Source organism: Dreissena polymorpha, chromosome 14 (genome assembly GCF_020536995.1).
Source record: "Dreissena polymorpha isolate Duluth1 chromosome 14, UMN_Dpol_1.0, whole genome shotgun sequence".
In the NCBI taxonomy this organism is placed as follows: domain Eukaryota; kingdom Metazoa; phylum Mollusca; class Bivalvia; order Myida; family Dreissenidae; genus Dreissena; species Dreissena polymorpha.
This window is the reverse complement of record NC_068368.1, coordinates 45,587,878-45,610,307: the sequence shown is the minus strand read 5'-3', so window position 1 is coordinate 45,610,307 and position 22,430 is coordinate 45,587,878. Positions and strand designations below refer to the sequence as shown.

General features: G+C 35.8%; 2 protein-coding genes across 11 annotated transcripts in view; one reads left to right on the top strand and one right to left on the bottom strand.

Moving 5' to 3' along the window:
- The window catches only part of LOC127857912 (uncharacterized), a 351,976-nt gene that overhangs the window by 238,798 nt on the left and 90,748 nt on the right, over positions 1-22,430 (top strand). The gene's annotated exons all lie outside the window — the stretch shown is intronic.
- The window catches only part of LOC127857915 (uncharacterized), a 157,438-nt gene that overhangs the window by 123,911 nt on the left and 11,097 nt on the right, over positions 1-22,430 (bottom strand). Inside the window, exons 1-3 of one of the 5 annotated variants that reach the window (XM_052394664.1) lie at positions 14,122-14,337; positions 3,880-4,392; positions 3,347-3,561 (exon numbers count right to left, since the gene is read on the bottom strand). The exons of 3 other annotated variants lie outside the window; for them this stretch is intronic. In XM_052394664.1, the coding sequence (XP_052250624.1) occupies positions 3,347-3,561; positions 3,880-4,392; positions 14,122-14,317 (924 nt within the window). In that variant the 5' untranslated portion in view covers positions 14,318-14,337. Of the gene's footprint in view, positions 1-3,346; positions 3,715-3,879; positions 4,393-14,121; positions 14,338-22,430 lie in introns of those variants that run through there. One more of the 5 variants, XM_052394665.1, reaches the window with a different exon arrangement.

Sequence of the window (22,430 nt, the reverse complement as noted above, 5' to 3'; positions counted from 1 at the left end):
AATGTTTGTTAAAACGAAGTCTCTTCTAACCTAAAATACACTTAATGCGTAAAGTGTCTCCCTGATTAGCTAATCTGTGACGATACTACGCAGATGCGTTAAGCCCACTTTTCCCAGAACAAGTCTCATATGGCGACCGTGATCTGTGTTAAAATATCAGCAATATCACAGGAAGTCGGAGATTAAAGAAGCGAAATTCGAAAATGAATGACAAGTATCTTACACTGTGATTAAATTATTATAATATTTGTTGTGCAACAGTCCACATTAAAAAACACACATACAATTAGTTAAATCTTTTATTTATTTAAATTTAACGGCGCTGGATGATTTCTTTGCGTTTGATTGTGTCCGTACTTTTCATATAGCATGCGTTTTTCTACTGTTTTGTATCCTCTGCATATTTTACTTGTGTAAATAAACATACGAAAACTACTTACACCGTTTTCATTATTCTGCAAAGAATCTAAATTAGACAAACACCAATTGCAGTAGAGAGTGCGATGTATATATTAACTTTCAAGTATAAAAGGTTTGTAACTTCTGCACTTGCTGTTTTTTTCATATTATATATGGGTTTATACTGTGTTTATTACTACTTTATATGTTGACTGTAATACAGTTAAGTTTGACATCGTCTGCATCGTTTACTTCTCTAAAGAAATATGGTTTAAACCATTGCAACTTGTTTCATTGTATGTGATATTTCACTTTTTGAAAGTAATATTATGTATTTAATGTATATTGTATGCACAAACATCTTTAAAAACAATTTAAGATTAAGATATGAAGATAGCTCATTCATAAATGTCCGGTATTTGATTAAGGCACATATGTTTTGATTGTGAAGATAATACTTAATTCGTTGAGGTACACATGTTTTAGATGTGCACAACGGTGTTATTAATACAAAATACAGAAATCAATATTAATTACATATGATCCTATACGACAAAAAGGCAACAAACAAACATAAAAAGAAATAACCAAGCGCCATGAAAATAACGATAAAATGATTATTCAGACTAATTTTAACAAAGAATTTCCGTTTGTATTCATTTGTTGTTAAACCACACACACATTTTTTTTTAATTTACAGACTAGTTATTAATGTATGAATTTTCGTTCTTTAAATAAAACCCAGATATATAAAACTCTCACACGTCTAAGTTTCCTACAATGTTTGAAAACATGTTAATGTTTTTTTCATATATATGGGTGTTCAATCTTTATCTATATTGAATGCGTGTTATCGTATGCGCTTAAGCCAACGTAAATCGTTATATTGTAGTTGATATATGGTAACATCTTTTAACAACTGTTATATACAAACAAACTTAATAAAGATATAATATATATCCAGAAAATATTATAAACAAATCACCGTTTACATTCATAAACAGAATTTCTCGTGTGTAGGCTGTTCGTTTTTACCACGGAATAAACAACGTTGGCATTGCATCGGACGTCACCAATAACGAATGCGATATGGGTTACTGGAATAAGGCGACAGTTTGAACTTCCTACGTGTATTTCGACTTCTACACACAGCACAAGACCATATCACAATTGATTTTTTTTTTCAGTTCAAACTAAATATCTGAATATCTAAATATCCGAAATATTTATTTCAAATTTATAGACAAAACACAGGTGTACGGATGCACAAAAACACAGTAAAAACACACATGAATATATTTGGGGTCACCGCCTCTGAACGCTGAATGCACATCCGGTTGTAAGGAGTCCAAACCGTATATTGCAAACCCGTTTGTAAGGAGTCCATACCGTATAATGCAAATCCGTTTGTAAGAAATCCAAACCTGATATTTGGCTCAGAGTCACAGCCAAAACATGTGTTTATAAAGATAAGACATGCGTTACAAAAATGAAGATAGCCATTCTAGCCAAGAATACAATATAGAACTAAATACTATTATAGATTTATTTTAGTACCTGAAAATAATCTGAAACTAAATGAAAACTAAAAGGTATACACCTTTTTCTTGTTGCATCTTAACAATTAAAACACACACACACATGTATGTATATGTGTGTGTGTACAACAATATGTAGTTACTGCTATCTGTAATGACAAACATAAAGATCAACATGACACACACCGTCTGCAAGAAGCAATTTAACACATTATTATATTATTCATTCTAAGACGACAAGCGTTTGGAATTCTATAGTCAATAACGGATGAAATGTGTTGGATATTCTGCAATATTCATGGCTATAGAAACTTTTTTAAGCAGTTCTGGAATATGTTCACAAGATGTACATATATATATATATATATATGCTTAAACGAACTAAAAACAACGCATACATATAATTTGCTTCGCACATAAATTTTGCAGAAAAAACAGTACATGATAGCCAGTATATTGGCTATGAAATGAAACTGCGTGACGTGTTGGAATTTATGGTGTTTGTATACTTTAAATACTTTTACAAAATTGGCATGCATTTCATCAAACATTTTCCATTTATAACATTTACACACCAATAACACATCACAAAAATGTTAAGATTATTTAAACTTGTTGAATTAATGTTTTACAATGCCTACTGTCTATGTATGCTATCCAAGAGAGATATATCATTCTTATTTAAAATGTTCCAGACATAATGAATACAATTATTCTCGTTATTATCACGTGTTGCAGTCGCATTTATCGACGAATCATGAGTTTGAGGATGGAGTAATCAGAAGTCGCATTGCAATTCGATTAATGATTCCATTGCTTATTGAGTCGGCGGTTGCGGTAACGAAGCTTTTATATGCAACATCGTTTACATTATCATCATCCGTTTTATCGTCTTGGACACCACCAATGCCACGTACGGACCAAGGGGATGCGGCATCATACTCACAAAAATTGTTTTTTCTCCGGTGTAATATTCGGAATCGTTTCACGGCAACATGATTCAGAGTCCCCAGTTCTTGTTGGATTGAAATGTATTCCTCTGGTGGAATTGATTTTACACGTGCATCGTTGAAAGAAGCGCAACCGAATTCCAGCTTACTCTCAACTGTACGAGTACATGCAGACAGTGTGCCCACAAGTTCGTGTAATTCCGATGGAAGCAATGTCACGCAGTAGATATTTAAATACTTCAATGATTGAGGTAGCTTTATGTCGATATATGTCCGCAAAAATATTGAAAGCTTTTCAAGCTGTTTAAGCGATGATAGTGACTGTGCTGTCGTCTCTGCATGCTTAACATTCAAATATCCGTGCCGATCACTCAGAATCAGACTCTTGATATTCAGACCATGGAGAGCCTTCCACAGACCGGGACTGTCATCATTCACTTCAATACTAAGCGTGTCCAGGTGAGTAAGCGATAAAAGTGACTGGGATATCGAGTCTGCATAATTAACGTTTAATTTTCCATATCGACCCCTCAGACTCAGACTCTTGATATTCAGACCATGGAGAGCCTCCCACAGACCGGGGCTGTCATCCTCCACTTCAATACTAAGCGTGTCCAGATGAGTGAGCGATGAAAGTGACTGGGACATCGAGTCTGCATAGTCTACGCTAAAACCTCCATATAGACCACTCAGACTCAGACTGATGATATTCAGACCATGGAGAGCATCCCACAGACCGGGGCTGTCATCCTCCACTTCAATACTAAGCGTGTCCAGATGAGTGAGCGATGAAAGTGACTGGGACATCGAGTCTGCATAGCCTACGCTAAAACCTCCATATAGACCACTCAGACTCAGACTGATGATATTCAGACCATGGAGAGCCTCCCACAGAAAGGGGCTGTCATCCTCCACTTCAATACTAAGCGTGTCCAGATGAGTGAGCGATGAAAGTGACTGGGACATCGAGTCTGTATAGTCTACGCTTAAACCTCCATATAGACCACTCAGACTCAGACTGATGATATTCAGACCACGGAGAGCCTGCCACAGACCGGAATCGTCAAAACCCACTTTAATACTAAGCGTGTCCAGATGAGTGAGCGATAAAAGTGACTGGGACATCATGTCTGCACAATTTATTACACTTGTATCCAGACTAAGGCTCTTTATATTCAGACCATGGAGAACCTCCCATAGAACGTCGCACTCTTGTAAATTAGGATAGCTCTTGTATGCTAATGTTTTCTTTAAACACGATAATGTTGCGGAAAGAATAAATGTACCTTGACAACTGACCTTCCTCAGTTCACACACAGCATTTTGCTCTAGTGTCAGTAATGTGCTGAACAGACTGCGTAGCCAGGTAGACGAACATGTAATATCTTCCAATTCAATCCATTCTATGCAAGGCAGTAGTGGTGGAGGATCTGCACACTTGGCTGGATTTGCACTATTTAGTACAATACACACCGGAAGTGTCGATGAGACCGAACTCGACGAATCTGTAAACATTCACTTACATTTATAACAGTAACGAACATATTAACAACGTTAACAAGTGTTAACGTGGTAATAATTTTGATAAATTTAAAACGTTTGAACCTATTGCCATACAAAAATACAATACATTGGGAAGTATTACTTAATACTTTTACATTTTCAATCGGTGCATAAGTATTATATGCGTGTTGTTTATATTTCTTATTACATTTTCCTTCCCGTGTATATACTTGTAATTGTTTGATCAGTATTTGAAAACGAAGTATCCAACACATATTCGTTTTTAATAAAATAGCATGATCCAAGGGTGGCACCAATATAGATGTTTAACAAACTCTTTATAACGCTTTTGACCCCTATTTATTGTACAATTTCAACTGACATCAAAAGTAAAAGATTTATAATTAATTATTGGAAAGATGGTTACACAATAAATCTGCGCAAACACGTGTCTAATTTAAACATGCAATCAGATCTTCAAAATTATGAAAAACATTTGAATATAAATACATATTGAAACTAAAAAAAAGAAATATACTTTGCATAGATTCTTATCACATTGTAATCGACTAAAATCGATAGATATCAAATCCTCAACATGTCAATCACGTTTAAAGAGCATGTGGTACACGGTTTATACATTTTTACTCTAATATTTTTGATGCTCAGGATTTTGTTTTGATGTTAACTATCATTTATCTGGGTATTTATGTATTAGCCAATGTATAATTACGTAGATAACATGGACGGATATAACATATTGTCAGTATATGCTTGTCTTTTGATGCTTTTATTTAAATAAAAAATATTTCTCATATATCCGTCTTTAAACATGTTCAACACACTTTAAATTGTTAAAATGTTTTAAATAGTTGATTAGCGTTTAAAAACGACTTATTCAACACAAATTATTTTCAAATAAATTTCATTATCTAAGGGAGAAACCCATACAGTTTTATCAAAAACGCTTCATAAAAATTACGTCTCCTATAAGTTGAAACATTACAAGCGCAATTGCAAGTAAAATCCTTCCAAATATGATAATTTTGATCATTAGAAATGTGCTCTTAATAAAGGGATCTTTTCACGTTTGGGTAAATTGACAACAATGAAAAAAGTTGTTTCAGATTCGCAAATTTTCGTTTTAGTTATGATATTTGTGAGGAAAACAGTAATACTGAATATTAACCAGGGTCTAATATAGCCATTATATGCATCTTTTGACGATTAAAAAACCTGACAATTATAAATCGTTGCAACGCGAAACGATTGAATAATTTGGAGAGTTCTGCTGTTGTCGTTTAATTTTGTGAAACTACGAAGATTGCTTATATAAAGTATAAAATACGTCTTTCATATATACTTGGCAGGATGACCGAGCGGTCTAATTGGTTTTTTGCTCCAACGACTCCGGGGGTCACTGGTTGGAGCCCTGATGTGGTCTACATTTTTGTCCTTTTTTAATTTTATTCTTGATTTTTTACTGGAGCTGGATCCAATGTTGACATTTATCAATATAAAGCATTTAACTTCAAACTTCAAAACATGCCAAAATCTGTGAAAAGGCCCCTTTAAAAACGAATCGGAAAAAATAGTTGGCTAATAAAGAATATAGAAACATAAAAATTGTTAAAATCTTTATAATAGAAAAATAATTTGAATAAATTCGTATCGCGTGAAAATAAAATAACAGCGTATATATAAAGCCTAACAAGTGCATCACGCAGCCATAAACGTAGTTAACAAAATGTACTTTTTTTTCAGTGTTCAGTATTACTGTTACCTCAAAATATCATAACTTAAACGAACATTTGCGAATATGACACAATTTTTATAATTTTGTCATTAAAAAAACGTAAGGCCCCTTTAATGTTACCCTTTTTAATTTGAACTATGAACCTATTTTTTACGTCAAGTAGCATAATTTCAAATATTGGCACAATAATTTAGTACATAGGGACACATGTTTTGAAACTGTTTTATACAGATTGGAAAATAAGATTTGCTAATAGCGCATTCATAGCGCATTAACAATGTGTCACTATGACCATATACGGAAATCCGCATTGCTTCCTGGCGGTCATGTTTTCAAAAGGGACCAAACAATGTTTAACTCGGAAGAGATACTATAACACAAATGTTCTAAACAAGTATCTTAAAACATAAGACGAAAATGAGGCTTCTAGAGTATCATTTTTAAATTATAGCAAATTGATGAAATTGCCCAACCCCCGGTCGGCCATGTTTTCGTTCGACAAACACACACCATTTTGGAAACTGAATGGAGACGTCATTACAACAAATGTTCTTACCAAGATTCATAAAGGTTCGACTTTAAATGTGATTTCGAGAGTGTTTATAAGCCGTTTGTATAATTTGACATAGTGATCTAATGTTTGCCTACACGTGATCCAGTTTCCAACTCGGCCAACATATTTTTGAGACAAACGTGTTGACCAGGATTCATGAAGTTTTTGTCCAAAAGTGTGAACAATTTAATATTGACGACGGATGAAGCACGGCGCAGGACGAACGACGGACAAAAGGCAAGTACAATAGCTCACTATGGACACGTTATACTAAGGTGAGCTGAATAATAACTTAACTGTCACCCTAACATATATTCACTTTCAATAACTTCTGTTGGTACGCGAGAGTACAAAAACAAGAACCGGTCATAAAATGAAATGAAGGTTGAGCGATGCAACAATGCGTAATTACCTAGAGAGGTCTTGACATGAATAACACGATCATGCATTAAAATAAGTCGACTGCTCTCTTAAATTCGTTTCGCGATCTCGCCCTTATTTATCAAAAGTTTAAAATGGCAAACCAACAGCAACAAAAAATATCAATGTTTTGCAATGTATCTCGCGGTCTCGAATCGTATTACATTAACCACTAACCGTAATCTTGCGATCTTCCATCTTATGTTCGCATTCACAAATCGCATTTTCAATCCCTCGAATATATTTTAGCGCACACGATTGTGTTTAATGATTGTGTTTGACAAAATATTGCTTAAATACGATATGAACTCAAGAAAACCCAATGCGAATTTGCGAAATGAAATATCACGGTTTCGCATCGTGTTTTCGTTCTTTTCGCATTTACATCGGTCGAGATTTCGTGCTCTTAATGAGAACACGATATTACAAGCACGATTCTAGATTAAGAAAGATATTACAAAATCCCGCATTGAAATCTGGCCAACACACTTCAACTTCTAAAAATAGGAGGTCGGCATAATCCACATTCCGTTTCATACCAATAATCATAGGAATCAACTCACCGATCACGTAGAACAATTAAAAAAGCCCGTAATTGTATTATGCTCATTCGTTTTCAGAGATGCAAAACATCAACGAATGGTAGTAAAGGACCAGCGTAAATTTTTAACAAGAAGGAACCATTAATATAATTACATGTTTCATCGAAAGTGTACACCTTATAAGAAACTTAAGTATTTTTTACACTATGCAGTAGTAACGGTGAATGTGCATTTGTAACGGATATGAAACACATTTATGTTATATCCTGTTCCATCGCTAGCTTACATATGATAAAAACGGACGTATTTTTAACAATATGTCGGGCTTTGCACATGTTTTTTTAACGTCCCTTGTCATTATGGGTGGGTTAGGTGCCCACTGCTTACGTTGATATTTTTCACAATAAGCATGTTAAATGACGTTATTTGGTTCGTAATAACATTTAAATAAACCAGCTATTAAGTTATTGAAACGATACGTTGTTACTGCGTTCCGACCTTTCCACTATACATGCACTCACAATACTTTGTAGAAGTTACTGTCATTCACATGTTTAATAAATAGGCAATTCATTCGTAGAATGTTCCGTTTCTTCGCTAGTGTAAACTGAGGTAATTTTAACATATCGCACTAGTTACTGTAAATGCTAACACAAACAAGAGGGCCATGATGGCCCTGTATCGCTCCACTGGTTTTTATGCGACAAAAAACGCGCAATGCGCATGGGTTGAAATGTACTCAAGCATGTGACTTTCTCTGTCTCTCCCTCGTCCCACTGGGCACCTAAAGTTGGAAGGGTGAGCATTTTTATATATGGAAAAAGTTACTACCGTGTTAACTAAACAGACTAAAAAGCCCGGGAATTGTTCCTTTGAAGCACAGTCCCATTGCTTATAACGTAGGTACATTTATCTCTCCAAAAGACATTGTCGTTCTTTCTATTTCACATATTTTTGGATGATCAAGATCAAATATACGCATTTGATTTGAAACAGATTCACAAGACCCGTAGGAATCAAAATGCCTTAACCCTTTACCAAACGACACATTTTGGACTTTCCCAATTTGAAAAAGGTTGCAGATTACAATTAAATTGTAATGGAATATTAAGGAAATAATCAGGTAGAGTAGAAATAATTGTGATAAAAGGAGAAATTGCTCATCTTGAGCAATTTCTCATTTTATCATAATTATTTATAAAGTCGTCAACTATAAACCCGTAAAATCCTGTTGGTGTTTGGTAAAGGGTTAATAATCTCTGGTTCCTTCTTAGAGCCTTTCACACATTTATAACAAATACAATAGTAGCATCTTTCTTTGTAAAGAATCATCTCAAACAAGGGCTGTTTGTAAAACATGCATGCCCCCCCCATACGGGCTGTCAGTTGTAGTGGCAGCCATTGAGTGAATACGTATTTTGGCACTGTGACCACGACCTTTGACCTAGTGACCTGAAAATCAATAGGGGTCCATCTGTGAGTCATGATTAATGTACCTATGAAGTTTCATGATCCTAGGTGTAAGCTTTCTTTAGTTTTCATCCGGAAACCATTTTACTCTGTGAAGTCACCGTGACCTTGACCTTTGACCTAGTGACCTAAAAGTCAATAGGGGTCATATGCGAGTCATGATAAATGTACCTATGAAGTTTCATGATCCTAGGCGTAAGCGTTCTTGAGTTATAATCCGGAAACCATTTTTTTAAGTTGAGTCACCGTGACCTTTGACCTAGTGACCTGAAAATCAATAGGGGTAATCTGCGAGTCATGATCCATGTACCTATGAAGTTTCATGATCCTAGGAATAAGCGTTCTTGAGTTATCATCCAGAAAACATTTTACTATTTCGGGTCACAGTGACCTAAACCTTTCACCTGAGAATCAGTAGGGGTCATCTGCGAATCATGATCAATGCACCTATGAAGTTTCATGATCCTAGGCATAAAACGTTCTTGAGTTATCATCCGGAAACCATTTTACTATTTCCGGTCACCGTGACGTTGACCTTTGATCAAGTGACCTGAAAATCAATAGGGGTCATCTGCGAGTCATGATCAATGTACCTATGAAGTTTCATGATCATAGGCATAAGCGTTCTTGAGTTATCATCCGAAAAACATTTTACTATTTCGGGTCACCGTGACCTTGACCATTGACCTAGTGACCTCAAAATCAACAGGGGTCATCTGCGAGTCATTATCAATGTACCTTTGAAGTGTCATGATCCTAGGCCAAAGCGTTCTTGAGTTATCATCCAAAAACCATCTGGTGGACGGACATACGGACGACGGACGGACCGACATGTGCAAAACAATAAACACCCTCTTCTTCGAAGAGGGGCATAGATATAATTAACAACCCACACGTCCCTTAGACCAACAGGCCTGAGAATTTATGATAATCTAAAGAGTATTTCTTATATTTATAAATGTATTTAATTAAGTAATACATTTGACTTCTAAGATCAATTCATAATTTATATTAAAAAAATTATAAAATGATCATAAATTTATATGGATCGTTGAGCAATTGACAATCATATCTCCACAATTCATGAGTCACAATTCACAAATGGAACAATGAATCCTTAGTTATTAAAAAGCAACATATACGATAGTTAAGAACATTGCACTTCATTAATTCCAACACCTCTTGGCTACAAAGTTTGAGTTTACAATGCAGTATCATATATTGACTTTTCTGGAAACAATTATGTTCGTGGAAGTTGTGTTTTAAAATCAATAAGATATTATTAAACTGGTTTAAACACTACAAAAAGACATTAAATAAACATGTCATCCGATTTTTTTATCCGGATATATGGTCACTTTTGACATATTTAAATAAATCCCGACTTTTTTCAGTTTATAAGAAAAACATTCAGAACAAATGTTCTTACTTCAATTCCTTTGAAAGCAGTCACCATCTGATCTAAAATGGCACTAAATGACAGGGTTTTATCTCATGTTTACAAGATGTTGTTGTTGTTGTTGGTCACAGCCACACGGCCGCAGTAATCTCCCCTGGTAAACGTCATATGTTCAGTTTTGTGACCTCCCGGGACAGGGTCAAATTTGAGCCCTGGGGAATAATTTGAACAAATTTGGTAGAGAACTATTAGATATCACAACATACAAAATTTCGTAGCCCTAGGCTCTATAATTAAGAACAAGAAATTTTTTGAAGTTTGCACAAAATAGGCCTTATTTAAGCATATGTTCATTTTTGTGACCCATGGGGCAAGGTCAAATTTGTTCCCAGAGGCATAATTTGAAAAAACTAAGTAGAGAACTATCAGATGTCACTAGCTACCAAATTTGATAGAAATAGGCCCAATGGTTATGGACAAGAAGATTTTTATAGTTTGCACAATATGGGCCCAATATAAGCACATGTTCAATTTTGTGACCCCATGGGGAAGGGTCAAATTTGATCCCAGGGGCTTAATTTGAACAAACTTGGTAGAGGACTATAAGATGTCATTACATACCAAATTTGGTAGCCCTATGCCATACGGTTATGGACTAGAAGATTTTTAAAGTTTGCACAAAATAGGTTTTATATAAGCAAATTTTCGATTTTTAGACCCCCCAGGGCGGGGTCAAATTTGACCCCGGGGGCATAATTTGAACAAACTTGGTAGAGGACTATTAGATGTCACTACATACCAAATTTGGTAGCCCTAGGCCCAATGGTTATGGACAAGAAGATTTTTTAAGTTTTCACAAAATAAGCCTTATATAAGCCAATTTTCAATTTTTTGAGCCCCCGGGGCGGGGTCAAATTTGACCCCAGGGGCTTAATTTGAACAAACTTGGTAGAGGACAATAAGATGTCACTACATACCAAATTTGGTAGCCCTTGGCCAAATGGTTATGGAGAAGAAGATTTTTAAAGTTTTCACAAAATAGGCCTTTTATAAGCAAATGTTCAATTTTTTGACCCCCCGGGGCAGGGTCAAATGTGACCCCAGGTGCATAATTTGAACAAACTTGGTAGAAGACTATAAGATGTCACTACATAGCAAATTTGGTAGCCCTAAGCCCAATGGTTATGGACAAGAAGATTTTTAAAGTTTGCACAAAATAGGCCTTATAAAAGCAAATTTTCAATTTTTTAACCCCCCGCCCCGGGGCAGGTTCAAATTTGACCCCGGGGGCATAGTTTGAACAAACTTGGTAGAAAACTATAAGATGTCACTACATAGCAAAATGGTAGCCCTAGGCCCAATGGTTATGGACAAGAAGATTTTTAAAGTTTGCACAAAATAGGTCTTATATAAGCAAATTTTCAATTTTTTGACCCCCCGGGGCATAATCAAATTTGACCCCAGGGGCATAATTTGAACAAGCTTAGTAGAAGACTATAAGATGTCACTACATACCAAGTTTGGTAGCCCTAGGCCCAATGGTTCTTGACAAGAAGATTTATAAAGTTTGCACGAAATAGGCCTTATATAAGTAAATTTTCAATTTTTTGTCCCCCAGGGGCAAGGCATATTTGACCCCAGGGGCATAATTTGAACGAATTTGAAAAAGGTTCACCACAGGAACATTCCAGAGAAATTTCATCAGAATGGGACCAGTAGTTTATGAGAAGATGTCTAAGGAAAAAGTTAACGCACGGACGCACGCACGCACACACGACGGACACAGGACCATGACGTAAGCCCCGCTGGCCTTTGGCCAGTGGAGCAAATAACCAACAATAAAGTGTGTTAGTTCTTAAGACAATTTAATTTCCAACTTTAATGTGGGCGTACTGACGGATTGAATTATGTAGTTTTATCACAGAAATACTCCCAATATGGATTTTATCGTACCCAACATGACACAAAACACTTTGATTTAAGGCTGAGACACACCTCTCAATCGAACAATAAATTTTAAATAGATATATATTGATTATATCCAAAATAAATTAATCAAAACACATCCCAATAAATCAGATTAGTATGTTATTGTATTTTGAATCATATATTGAAATTACATTTATTATGGCGGTTAATTACGCGTGTAAAACATATATCTACACTGATAACTGAAAATTTGAATCTTTTCGTATGAAGAAATAACGATTTTTACATAAATTTACTTTAAATAAAATAAGAATCTCCATGTTTCCAAATATTCTTGCTAGTAACGAAACCCAACTGTATCACTTTGTCCTATTTTTGCAAGAATCGGGAAAGACGGACGTTTTAAATGACTCCCGGAACGATGTGTATATTTGTTTTCTTTAACATCACAAACCTAATTTTTAACAAAAAAAACAAATTCGACATCAACACTAACAAGGTAACTCTGGATTTCGGATCAAATAGTGCTGTACCAAGGTGCAGGATCACGCGACTTTATGGGGTTTACAAATCGATGTTAATGGATGTTGACACACCGGTACGTGATGCTTTGTTCAAATAACTTTTTAAAACTATTTTCATAAGCATTTAAACCTGTGCATTAATTGCAGTTTGTATACGGCTAATGGTAATGTGAAAACCATCATAATTACTTTATTTACTTAGTCTGTGTTCTTGGCAAAAATTCGATGTAATCAGCCATTCATATACACGGTAATGCTGCACGCAACGTGAAATGTTGGCATCAAATTCATACATTTTCAATAATAAATTCTTAAATCTTAAAGGGACCTTGCCACGTTTTGGTAATTTGACACAATTAAAAACAATCCGATCCGCAACTTCTCGTTGTAGTTATGATATTGAGTAAACAGTAATTATGCACATTTACCATGTTTTAAAATATCCATAATATGCAAGTTATCGTTATGTTTTGTGAAACTACGAGGGTTGCTTATATAAAGTATAAAATACAATACTCTTTGTATGATCACAAATTGCCGAGTAGTCTAATAGTTGGACTTTTACTCCATGGGTCAGTGGTTCGATTCCAGCTGAGGGAAATTGTTTTCTTTTATTTCATTCTTGTTTTTTTTACTGAAGCTTTTAAGATCCAATGTTTACATTAATGAATTAAACATTAAACACCAAATTTCGATACATATCAAAATCTGTGAAAACCACATTAAAATAACGGCACAAACTGCAATAAAGACTGCAAGAACAGTTGTAAAAACATGTATCTCTAAAAGTATCATTATGCAAGCGCAATGGTGTCTATGATCAAAAGTTTCAAAATCACGGTGTGTATTTCCAAACAAATAATGGTCAAACCAAGAAATAAGTAATTGATCCAGTTCAGGAAAATGCATTTGACATCATTTACGTGATACGGGATATTATTATTTGAACTTTATGTATACCGACCATAGCACGTTATTATGCATGTATAGAATAGCTTTATGAAATATTGATGTTAATAGCATAACAAAACTGAACACTCTGATATAAATTTCAATTATATTTTTATTGATTTTTCATTTTTGAGATATAAAAAAACTTGATCGAAAACCTACTATGTTGTTTTGTTGTATATATTACCTTGCAAGTGTATGCCGCTTCCAGAAAGTACCAAATCTTTCAGATTTAGGCACGATGACAGGTCAAATTCAACCTGCGATATTGGCTCGCTATGTGTAGATGAACTATGTATGGCATGATCCGTTTCGTCGTCTACATGTATTTCCAAAGCCAGAGCATTGGACTTGTTTTCTCTCCATATGTTGTTCATGACCATTAAGTTGTTCCCATCGATATCAAAGTTCCCATCGATATCAAAGTGACTGAGTCTGAGGAGAATGCCAGTTTGGTCATTTGAAACAGCCTCTGTGTATCCTGCCTCTATGATGCTTTGAAACGTATCGTATTCATATGAAAATTTGTTCATATCAATCATATTAATATTATTATGTTCATTCATAATGCAAGATTGTTCATTCATAATGCCAGATAGCTTATTGGCAGCCGATATGTTCAGTCCACATAGGAATATGAACACCTGGGATATGTCGAGATATGCATCCGAATGACGTCCCAGATATCCGGAAATGACATCATCAATCAAATGAGCATTGAGGGCAATATGATAAGCAGCCAGGAATTCCTGCATGCTTTTGTGGATAAATGAGATGGACGAATTCAAAGTTCTTTTGTTTTTCCGTTTTGATATCAGTCCCGCTTTGAGAGCAAACTCTTGTTCAGATGGTGTAAGATAGTTTGACAATTCTTGATCGTTGAATACAATAGACTTTTCCTTTTCAGGAGAAAACAAAATATGAAAAGCAGCTTTTGACATGACATCTACGTTTTGAATGATAGGCCGAAGGTAACTTGTTTTTGAAAAACACTTCACATGAGGAGGGTTTAAATCGTTAAAAAAGCCAGTTGTATCGTTCGCCTTCTTACACAGGCTTTCAAGAAAAGTAGTATACAATGCACACAATGAAGATCCGTTCAAATGTTCCTCCTCCTCCATAGTGTCCACCCACGTGCAAATAACAAGTGTGTACAACATCGGTGAATTTGATAACCAGGTCAGCCGACGCTCCTCTATGAAGCTCTCAATTTCCCACGCGGTTGTCATAAGATCCTTGCTCTTGTCAAGTATGCACCGCAGTACTCTTTCACTAAACGTATATGAATCGCTAATACCCTCGATCTCTACGAGGATGTCGATCCGTGAATTCTTGATACGCTCATCAGCAAGTTTCCATGGTCGAGAAGTTGTAAGAACCGCGCACTTGTCCTTTGGAAATCCCGCCATAGAAGGTTCAGCAAGGTTACTACCGTCAGGAGCCACCCATTCATCTAGACCATCACGTATTACAAGGCATATTTCCGTCTCTATTATTCTGAGTAAAAGAGTGTACATGACATCACGTTTTTCATCAGAATACATTGTGTCGATGATTTGTTGCTTTATAATATGCGTTACTTCGGTCTGACCTCTTGATTCTCCCAACGAGAGGAAAAAAATGAACTGGAAATTTTGAATGATTAACACGTCATCAAACGATGCATTTTTGTTGGGAGCTGCCGTTGAAGGCCGATTTTCGTCGCACCAATCATGAACTAACTTGGCTGAAAACGTTGACTTGCCGCTGCCGGGCTCGCCTTGTACGTATACACGTCGATTTGACTTTGTGTCGTCTGTGTAAAAGAGATCCTTGTATGTCAGTACTATGTCCTTTTTAACACGTTTCCCATCACTTGCTATATCAAAACGGTGCATTTTTGGCGTTGCATATATATCGGTTATACGTTTATCAAGACTCTGATCCAATACTGAAAGAGGCACATTGCTCGAAGTGTCATTGTAATGTTCCACCAAACGACGGCGAAAATCTGTAATGATAATGAAACAATGCCTTACATCAATACCAAAAAAGTACGCCATTTTAATTTATTGCAAAACACGAAAGTGAAACTCGCAAACAAAGTCGCTCGCTACAGTCAAAGCATTTAACAACTGGTTAGATAATTTACATGAAGGACGCTACTGTAAATTAGCACGTATCTATATCAAAATAACACTCATGTTACCCATAAACAAATAATGGTGCGGTCTACGTTCACAAGACTTGATATTTACGATGTGGTTGCTGACACTGATTTTAAAAGAAAGTGTAATGGATACACATGGCCCATGCTCTATTTTGCTGTTAATACTGTAAATGAATGCATCCACTGAAGTGATATACATATCAATATGTAACTATATAGCTTTGTTACACGGTATACATGGAGAGACTTAAAGGGGTCTTTTCCCAGATTTTGACATGTATTAAAGTTTGTCATTAAAATGCTTTAGTGGATAAATGTAAACATTTGATCTAAATAGCTCCAGTAACACCAAGAATAAAATTAAAAACAGAACAAAGTAACCCTCAACTGGGCTTGAACCACTGACCGCTGAAGTAAAAGTCTATCGCTTTGACCACTCGGCCATCCGTGTTAATACAATGAGTGATGTATTTTATACCTTATATAAGCAGTCCTCGTTGTATCAGAAAATATAACGACAACAACAGCACTCTCCAAATTAGTTAATAGTTTCGCGTTGCAACGCTTTATAATTTTCAGGTTTTTAAATCGTAAGAAGATGCATATAATTGATATTTAAGAGAATGGTAAATGTTCAGTATTACTGTTTTCCCACAAATATAACTATAACGACAATTTGCGAATTTGAAACATTTTTTATTTTGTCAATTTACCAAAACGTGAAAATGTCCCTTCAACTAATTAAACAAATACAGCAATCAATGTACATCCGTGTCCATGTTATTAAATTTAGCCGTGTCCATTAAGTAGACTACTAAACGAATAAACAATAGCATTTAAGAGATTTTTTTAACTGTTTGTTTCCCACATTAGTCTTATGCTATGCCGTGAAGTTTGAAGTAAAATAGTGCTTATATCCATCTTCATCTACTATTAACTGTTTTAGCTTAAATTTAGAACAGCAATTCCGTTTCCTCTTTACTGCTTCACAACATAAGTTAGTCAAATGTTGCGTAATTAAGAACTAGTATGTTTGGAGATGTACTTATTCAGCATGGTATCTAAAACTTGCTGATTATAAAAACAGATTGAAATGTTTTCATCAATTGATTATATACAAGTAAATTCGTTGAATTGATATCCCCCCCCCCCCAAATAAATTGTGTTTATTATTCTTGTGCAAAGCACTTTTTTCCATGGATTTCTACACATATGAAGCTTCATGTTGACATGTTGTATCGTATCTGAGATATAGCCCTGAAAAGTGCCATCACACAAAAACAACAAATGGCATTAACTCTTATTTAAGAAAGTGAAGGGTTATGTTTTTTAAGCATGGCACTTCTCCTTATTATTATCAATACACCTATGAGGTTTCATGTTGAATTCCTGCATGATATCTGAGATATAGCCCTGAAAATGTACAAACGGGCAATTACTCTTAATAAAGAAATGTATGGTTATGGTTGTTGCACAGGACATTTCGCCGCATTGATATCTATACACCTATGAAGTTTCATGTTCACATCTTATATAGTTTCTGAGATATAGACCTAAAATAATTGTGACAGACAGACGGACTGACAGACGGACGGACAGGGCCAATTCTTTATCCCTCCGCCTGTGGCGGGGTATAATTAACAACATCTTTCAGAACGAGTGTTTATTGATAACAGTTCACAAAGAGAAATAATATCACATATATCTAAAATATGGTCATTGCGTCATAAAAAATATATGCGTGAATCAATTAAAGAGACGCATTTAATATGAACTTACTAACTTGTATGAGGCTATGTTTCTTTTGCTTTTGTATGAGCATTACAATACATACACACGACGAATAGTTATTTATTGCTTTACATCTGCTGAGACGAGTTAAAGGGAACACGAAATTGCGGGACTTTATTCTGTACACTTGTTATGATATATTCAATAACTGTGATTATTTTTTTTATATATAATATGCTTCTAAAGCAACGTAGGATGTTTTAAAGTGCTGCCAGTAGTAGACAGGCATACTCGTGAATTGGAATTTAATATGTATAAGCCTGCTAAGTAATAGATCAGATATAAAAGAATTGGTCAGTAACCTGAAAGATACTGGGTAGTTGCCATTGAGTATAAGGTATAGTAAAACATATATAGTTATGTCGCACGCACCCCTTAATCTCATAATCGTATGTACTCAACTGCATTGTTTTAAATGAAAATATGCGTTTTGGGCTTTGAAAAATGCCTAAAATGAAGACTCCAAAACATATTTTTAGTTTTAAATGGATATGATTTGTAAAGATCCAGTTCCAATGGACTACCCATTGTTGTTGCAAGAATAGGTACTTGCACGCATAAACATAACTCTAAAATTCGAAGTATTAGAAGCGGCATCGCTTTGCTAAATGGTACGTCGGAGTTTTCAGCTTTGGTATGTTTAACATGCGTTTTAAATGTCTACAACATATGTGAAGTAGTTACAGGGATGCCCAATGTTTGAACGCAGACGTTAGTTTTAACACCACATCGGGGTAGAGATAGTATTTTTTCGCTTTGCAGAAGCTCACAAGAGAGGGCTGGTACACTTGGTTCTCACCTGACACTCAAATCTTACTTCTGATTCCGAGACCTTGACACAACAACACCATGGTAACCGCTTCTGCTGACCAACGAAACAAAAATGGGTGACTGGCACATTTTCTATGAACAGATGCAATTTCTTCGACAGAAAATTTGCGCCGCCAAGATTTATTCAAGCCTTTGGAAAGAAAATGAAGAAACCAAAAATACAGAATACAAAGCGGGCTCGGTCGGGGATTGGAATAACCATGATCGCGCACTCCACTGTGTGTCCCCAGGGTGAATGCGACAAGTAGGATAATAAAGTTTACCAAGCGATCAAGATGGCAGCAAAGGGATCAATCATACACACGTGAAACGTAAGAACACTCCTTGCATGCGGAAAAATCCACATACTGAAGCATGAGCTGAAGCACTACCGCTTGGAAATGTTCTTACTAGCCGAGGCCAGGTGGCAAGGCTTCGGAAAAACATCAACGGACGAACGACACAAGTTACGGATCATGGGAGAGAATTCCAAACATCGGGTTACCCCAGGCATGGCGAAATTAGAAAAAATCTGCCGGTCATCCGGACAGGCATTTCAGAAAATGTGCCGGTCCGGAGAAAATTTAGCCGGACCGTAAAGCAACAACAACTTAACTAGAAAATTCAAAAATGGCAGCGATCACATCTTGATCTCTTTATTCAACCGGCCGTTAAATTGATTTTAATCGCTTAGAGGTTACACTGGCAGCTAATTGGTGTTAATCGGTTGTGTAATGTCAATCATGTTGTGAAAAATTCGCGTGTCAGTTTTTATTACATGTATTCCCTATTAGAACGGTTCGGTGCGATAATTTCAATAACGTATGTGCAAGCCGAATAATTATCAAATTAAAGTTATTCGAAACGATTTAAACATTCTTACTTTAATATGATTTCAGTTTGGAGCGGCTGTTAAAATATACTGCGCACAGTACAAAACACGTTACCTGACATTTAATGATTAAGGCATTTCATTTTTCAGAACGTTTACTAGTAATTAATTAAATAAAAAAGACGATTTATTTACATGCTAACGCAGTGTAATTGTTAACAGAGATTCATTTTCATTTTTGACCAGTATCAGAAAGTCCCCGTTTTTTTACATGGCACTGCATATGATGCAATAAAAACATTTCTTTGTACATGTATCGTATTGCATTCAATCTAAATTTAAATTCGCTCGTCCAATGAAAGCTCTGCCCCATAATGCACTGTACTCTTTACACTTATGAAAAATGGCGTATGCATATGGTTGTGTTTATCACGATACCATATTTTATTGTCCTTATCCTACTCGAAAAATATGTCAAAGCTATCAAGATCTTTTTTGTTAGAACGCAGTTGGCGATTTTGCAAACGAGTTTAAAGTAGGTGTTGTGTAACAAGTTGGATTTGCTAATTGTACGTAACAAACCTACAGCAAACATCAAAACAACGAGCGATTTCATTTTCATGATGTAGTAAGCGATTTGCTCTTCGAATTTTCAACTTGAAAAAAAAAAGATTTGTTTGCAATCATCCACATTTTGCCGGTCACCAGGACCGACATTCTTGTTAAACCTGCCGGACCAAATTGAAATCTGCCGGTCAGGACCGGCGGACCGGCAATTTCGCCAAGCCTGCCGGGTTGCTTACATCGTTAGGAAGGAGGTAGCCAACATAAGTTGCATCCCATTCTCCAGGAGACTCATCTCCATTTGTATCTCAGCTAGACCTCACAATATCAACATCATCAAGGTCTACGTACCGATATCAGACTACGACAACGAGGAGAATACATATACTATCTGCATAGATGTTGCACACTAAACTTAACCCTAGCATTTGACCAACGCCTGCAGACCAGTAAACAGTACAGATTAAAAGCATTAACAATATGTCCATCTACAATTGCCGGAAAAAAGTCATTTTTCGTTAAATAAAACCCTCTAGTGTTATACTGCGGACTATATACAAAAATATACAATGTTGTGTCATTAAAATTACATTACAAGAGCACCGCCTAGCGGGTGCAGACCGCTCATCTATTTTCTTTTTAAAGGTGAAGGAACTCTCAATTTCAATCACAAAGGAGGGAGGGGTGGATTGAAGAGGGGTTTAAGTGTGGGGGTGTGGACATTTATTACATTATCTTCCAAAAATGCGGAAAAAAGCAAAAAAAAAATGCAAAAAAAAAAATTCGGGGGGGGGGGGGGTGGGGGGGGGGTGGATTGTTGGGTGCGATGGTTGGACGGTATTTCAAAAATAAAATAACAAAAATAAATATTTGTGTTTTTTAACCGTTTAAAAAAAATGGGGGGGTGGGGTGGGGGGGGGGGGGTGTAGTGTGAGGGTGTGGTGGTCATTTGTGAGATGATCTTAAAAATATATATATATATATTTAGGGGGGAGGGGGGAGGATTCGGGAGAGGAGGGGTGGGGAGGGCACGGGGGTTGGTTTGGGTGGAGTCTATTGTGGTATGTCAGGTAAGAGTAGTTTTGTCAAAGTATCAATCAATTCTAATCATAAATAAAGAAGTTATGGCAATTTTAGCAAAATTTAATAATTTGACCTTGAGAGTCAAGGTCATTCAAAGGTCAAGGTAAAACTCAACTTGCCAGGTACAGTAACCTCATGATAGCATGAACGTATTTGAAGTTTAAAAGCAATAGCCTTGATACTTCAGAAGAAAAGTGGATCGAAACACAAAATTTAACCATATATTCAAAGTTACTAAGTCAAAAAAGGGCCATAATTCCTTAAAAATGACAATCAGAGTTATGCAACTTGTCCTTTTACAGTACCCTTATGATAGTTTGCGAGTGGTCCAAGTATGAAAGCAATATCTATGATACTTTAGGGGTAAAGTGGACCAAAACACAAAACTTAACCAAATTTTCAATTTTTTTAGTATATAGGGCCCATATTTCCGTCCAAATGCCAGTCAGAGTTACATTACTTTGCCTGCACAGTCCCCTTATGATAGTTAATAAGTGTTGCAAGTATGAAAGCAATAGCTTTGATACTGTAGGAATAAAGTGGACCTAAACAGAAAACTTAACCAAATTTTCAATTTTCTAAGTATAAAAAGGGCACATAATTCTGTCAAAATGCCAGTCAGAGTTACATAACTTTGCCTGCACAGTCCCCTTATGATAGTTAGTAAGTGTTGCAAGTATGAAAGCAATAGCTTTGATACTTAAGGAATAAAATGGACCTAAACACAAAACTTAACCAAAATTTTCAATTTTCTAAGTATAAAAAGGGCACATAATTCTGTCAAAATGCACGCCAGAGTTATCTAACTTTGCCTGCCCAGTCCCCTCATGATAGTAAGTAAGTGTACCAAGTTTGAATGCAATAGCATTGATACTTTCTGAGAAAAGTGGACCTAAAAGCAAAACTTAACCGGACGCCGACGCCAACGCCTACGCCGACGCCAAGGTGATGACAATAGCCCATAATTTTTTTTTTAAATAGATGAGCTAAAAAACCAAAGCTCCTACGGAAAGGTTTCATTTAGTAATATGTAATTGTTATATGTAAACATTTCCTATAGCTTATATATTAATGATCATTTTTAATCAATTGATACATAATATGCTAACTTAAAATGGTTATTATTCTAATTATTGCAGGACATGTTGTGTGCCTTTTAAGTGACCTAGTATTAGACATATTTAAAGTTCAAAGAGAATAAAATGCATACACACTTTTTACAAACAAAACACCTAAACCTGATCATAACGCTGACGAACAGGTCAGA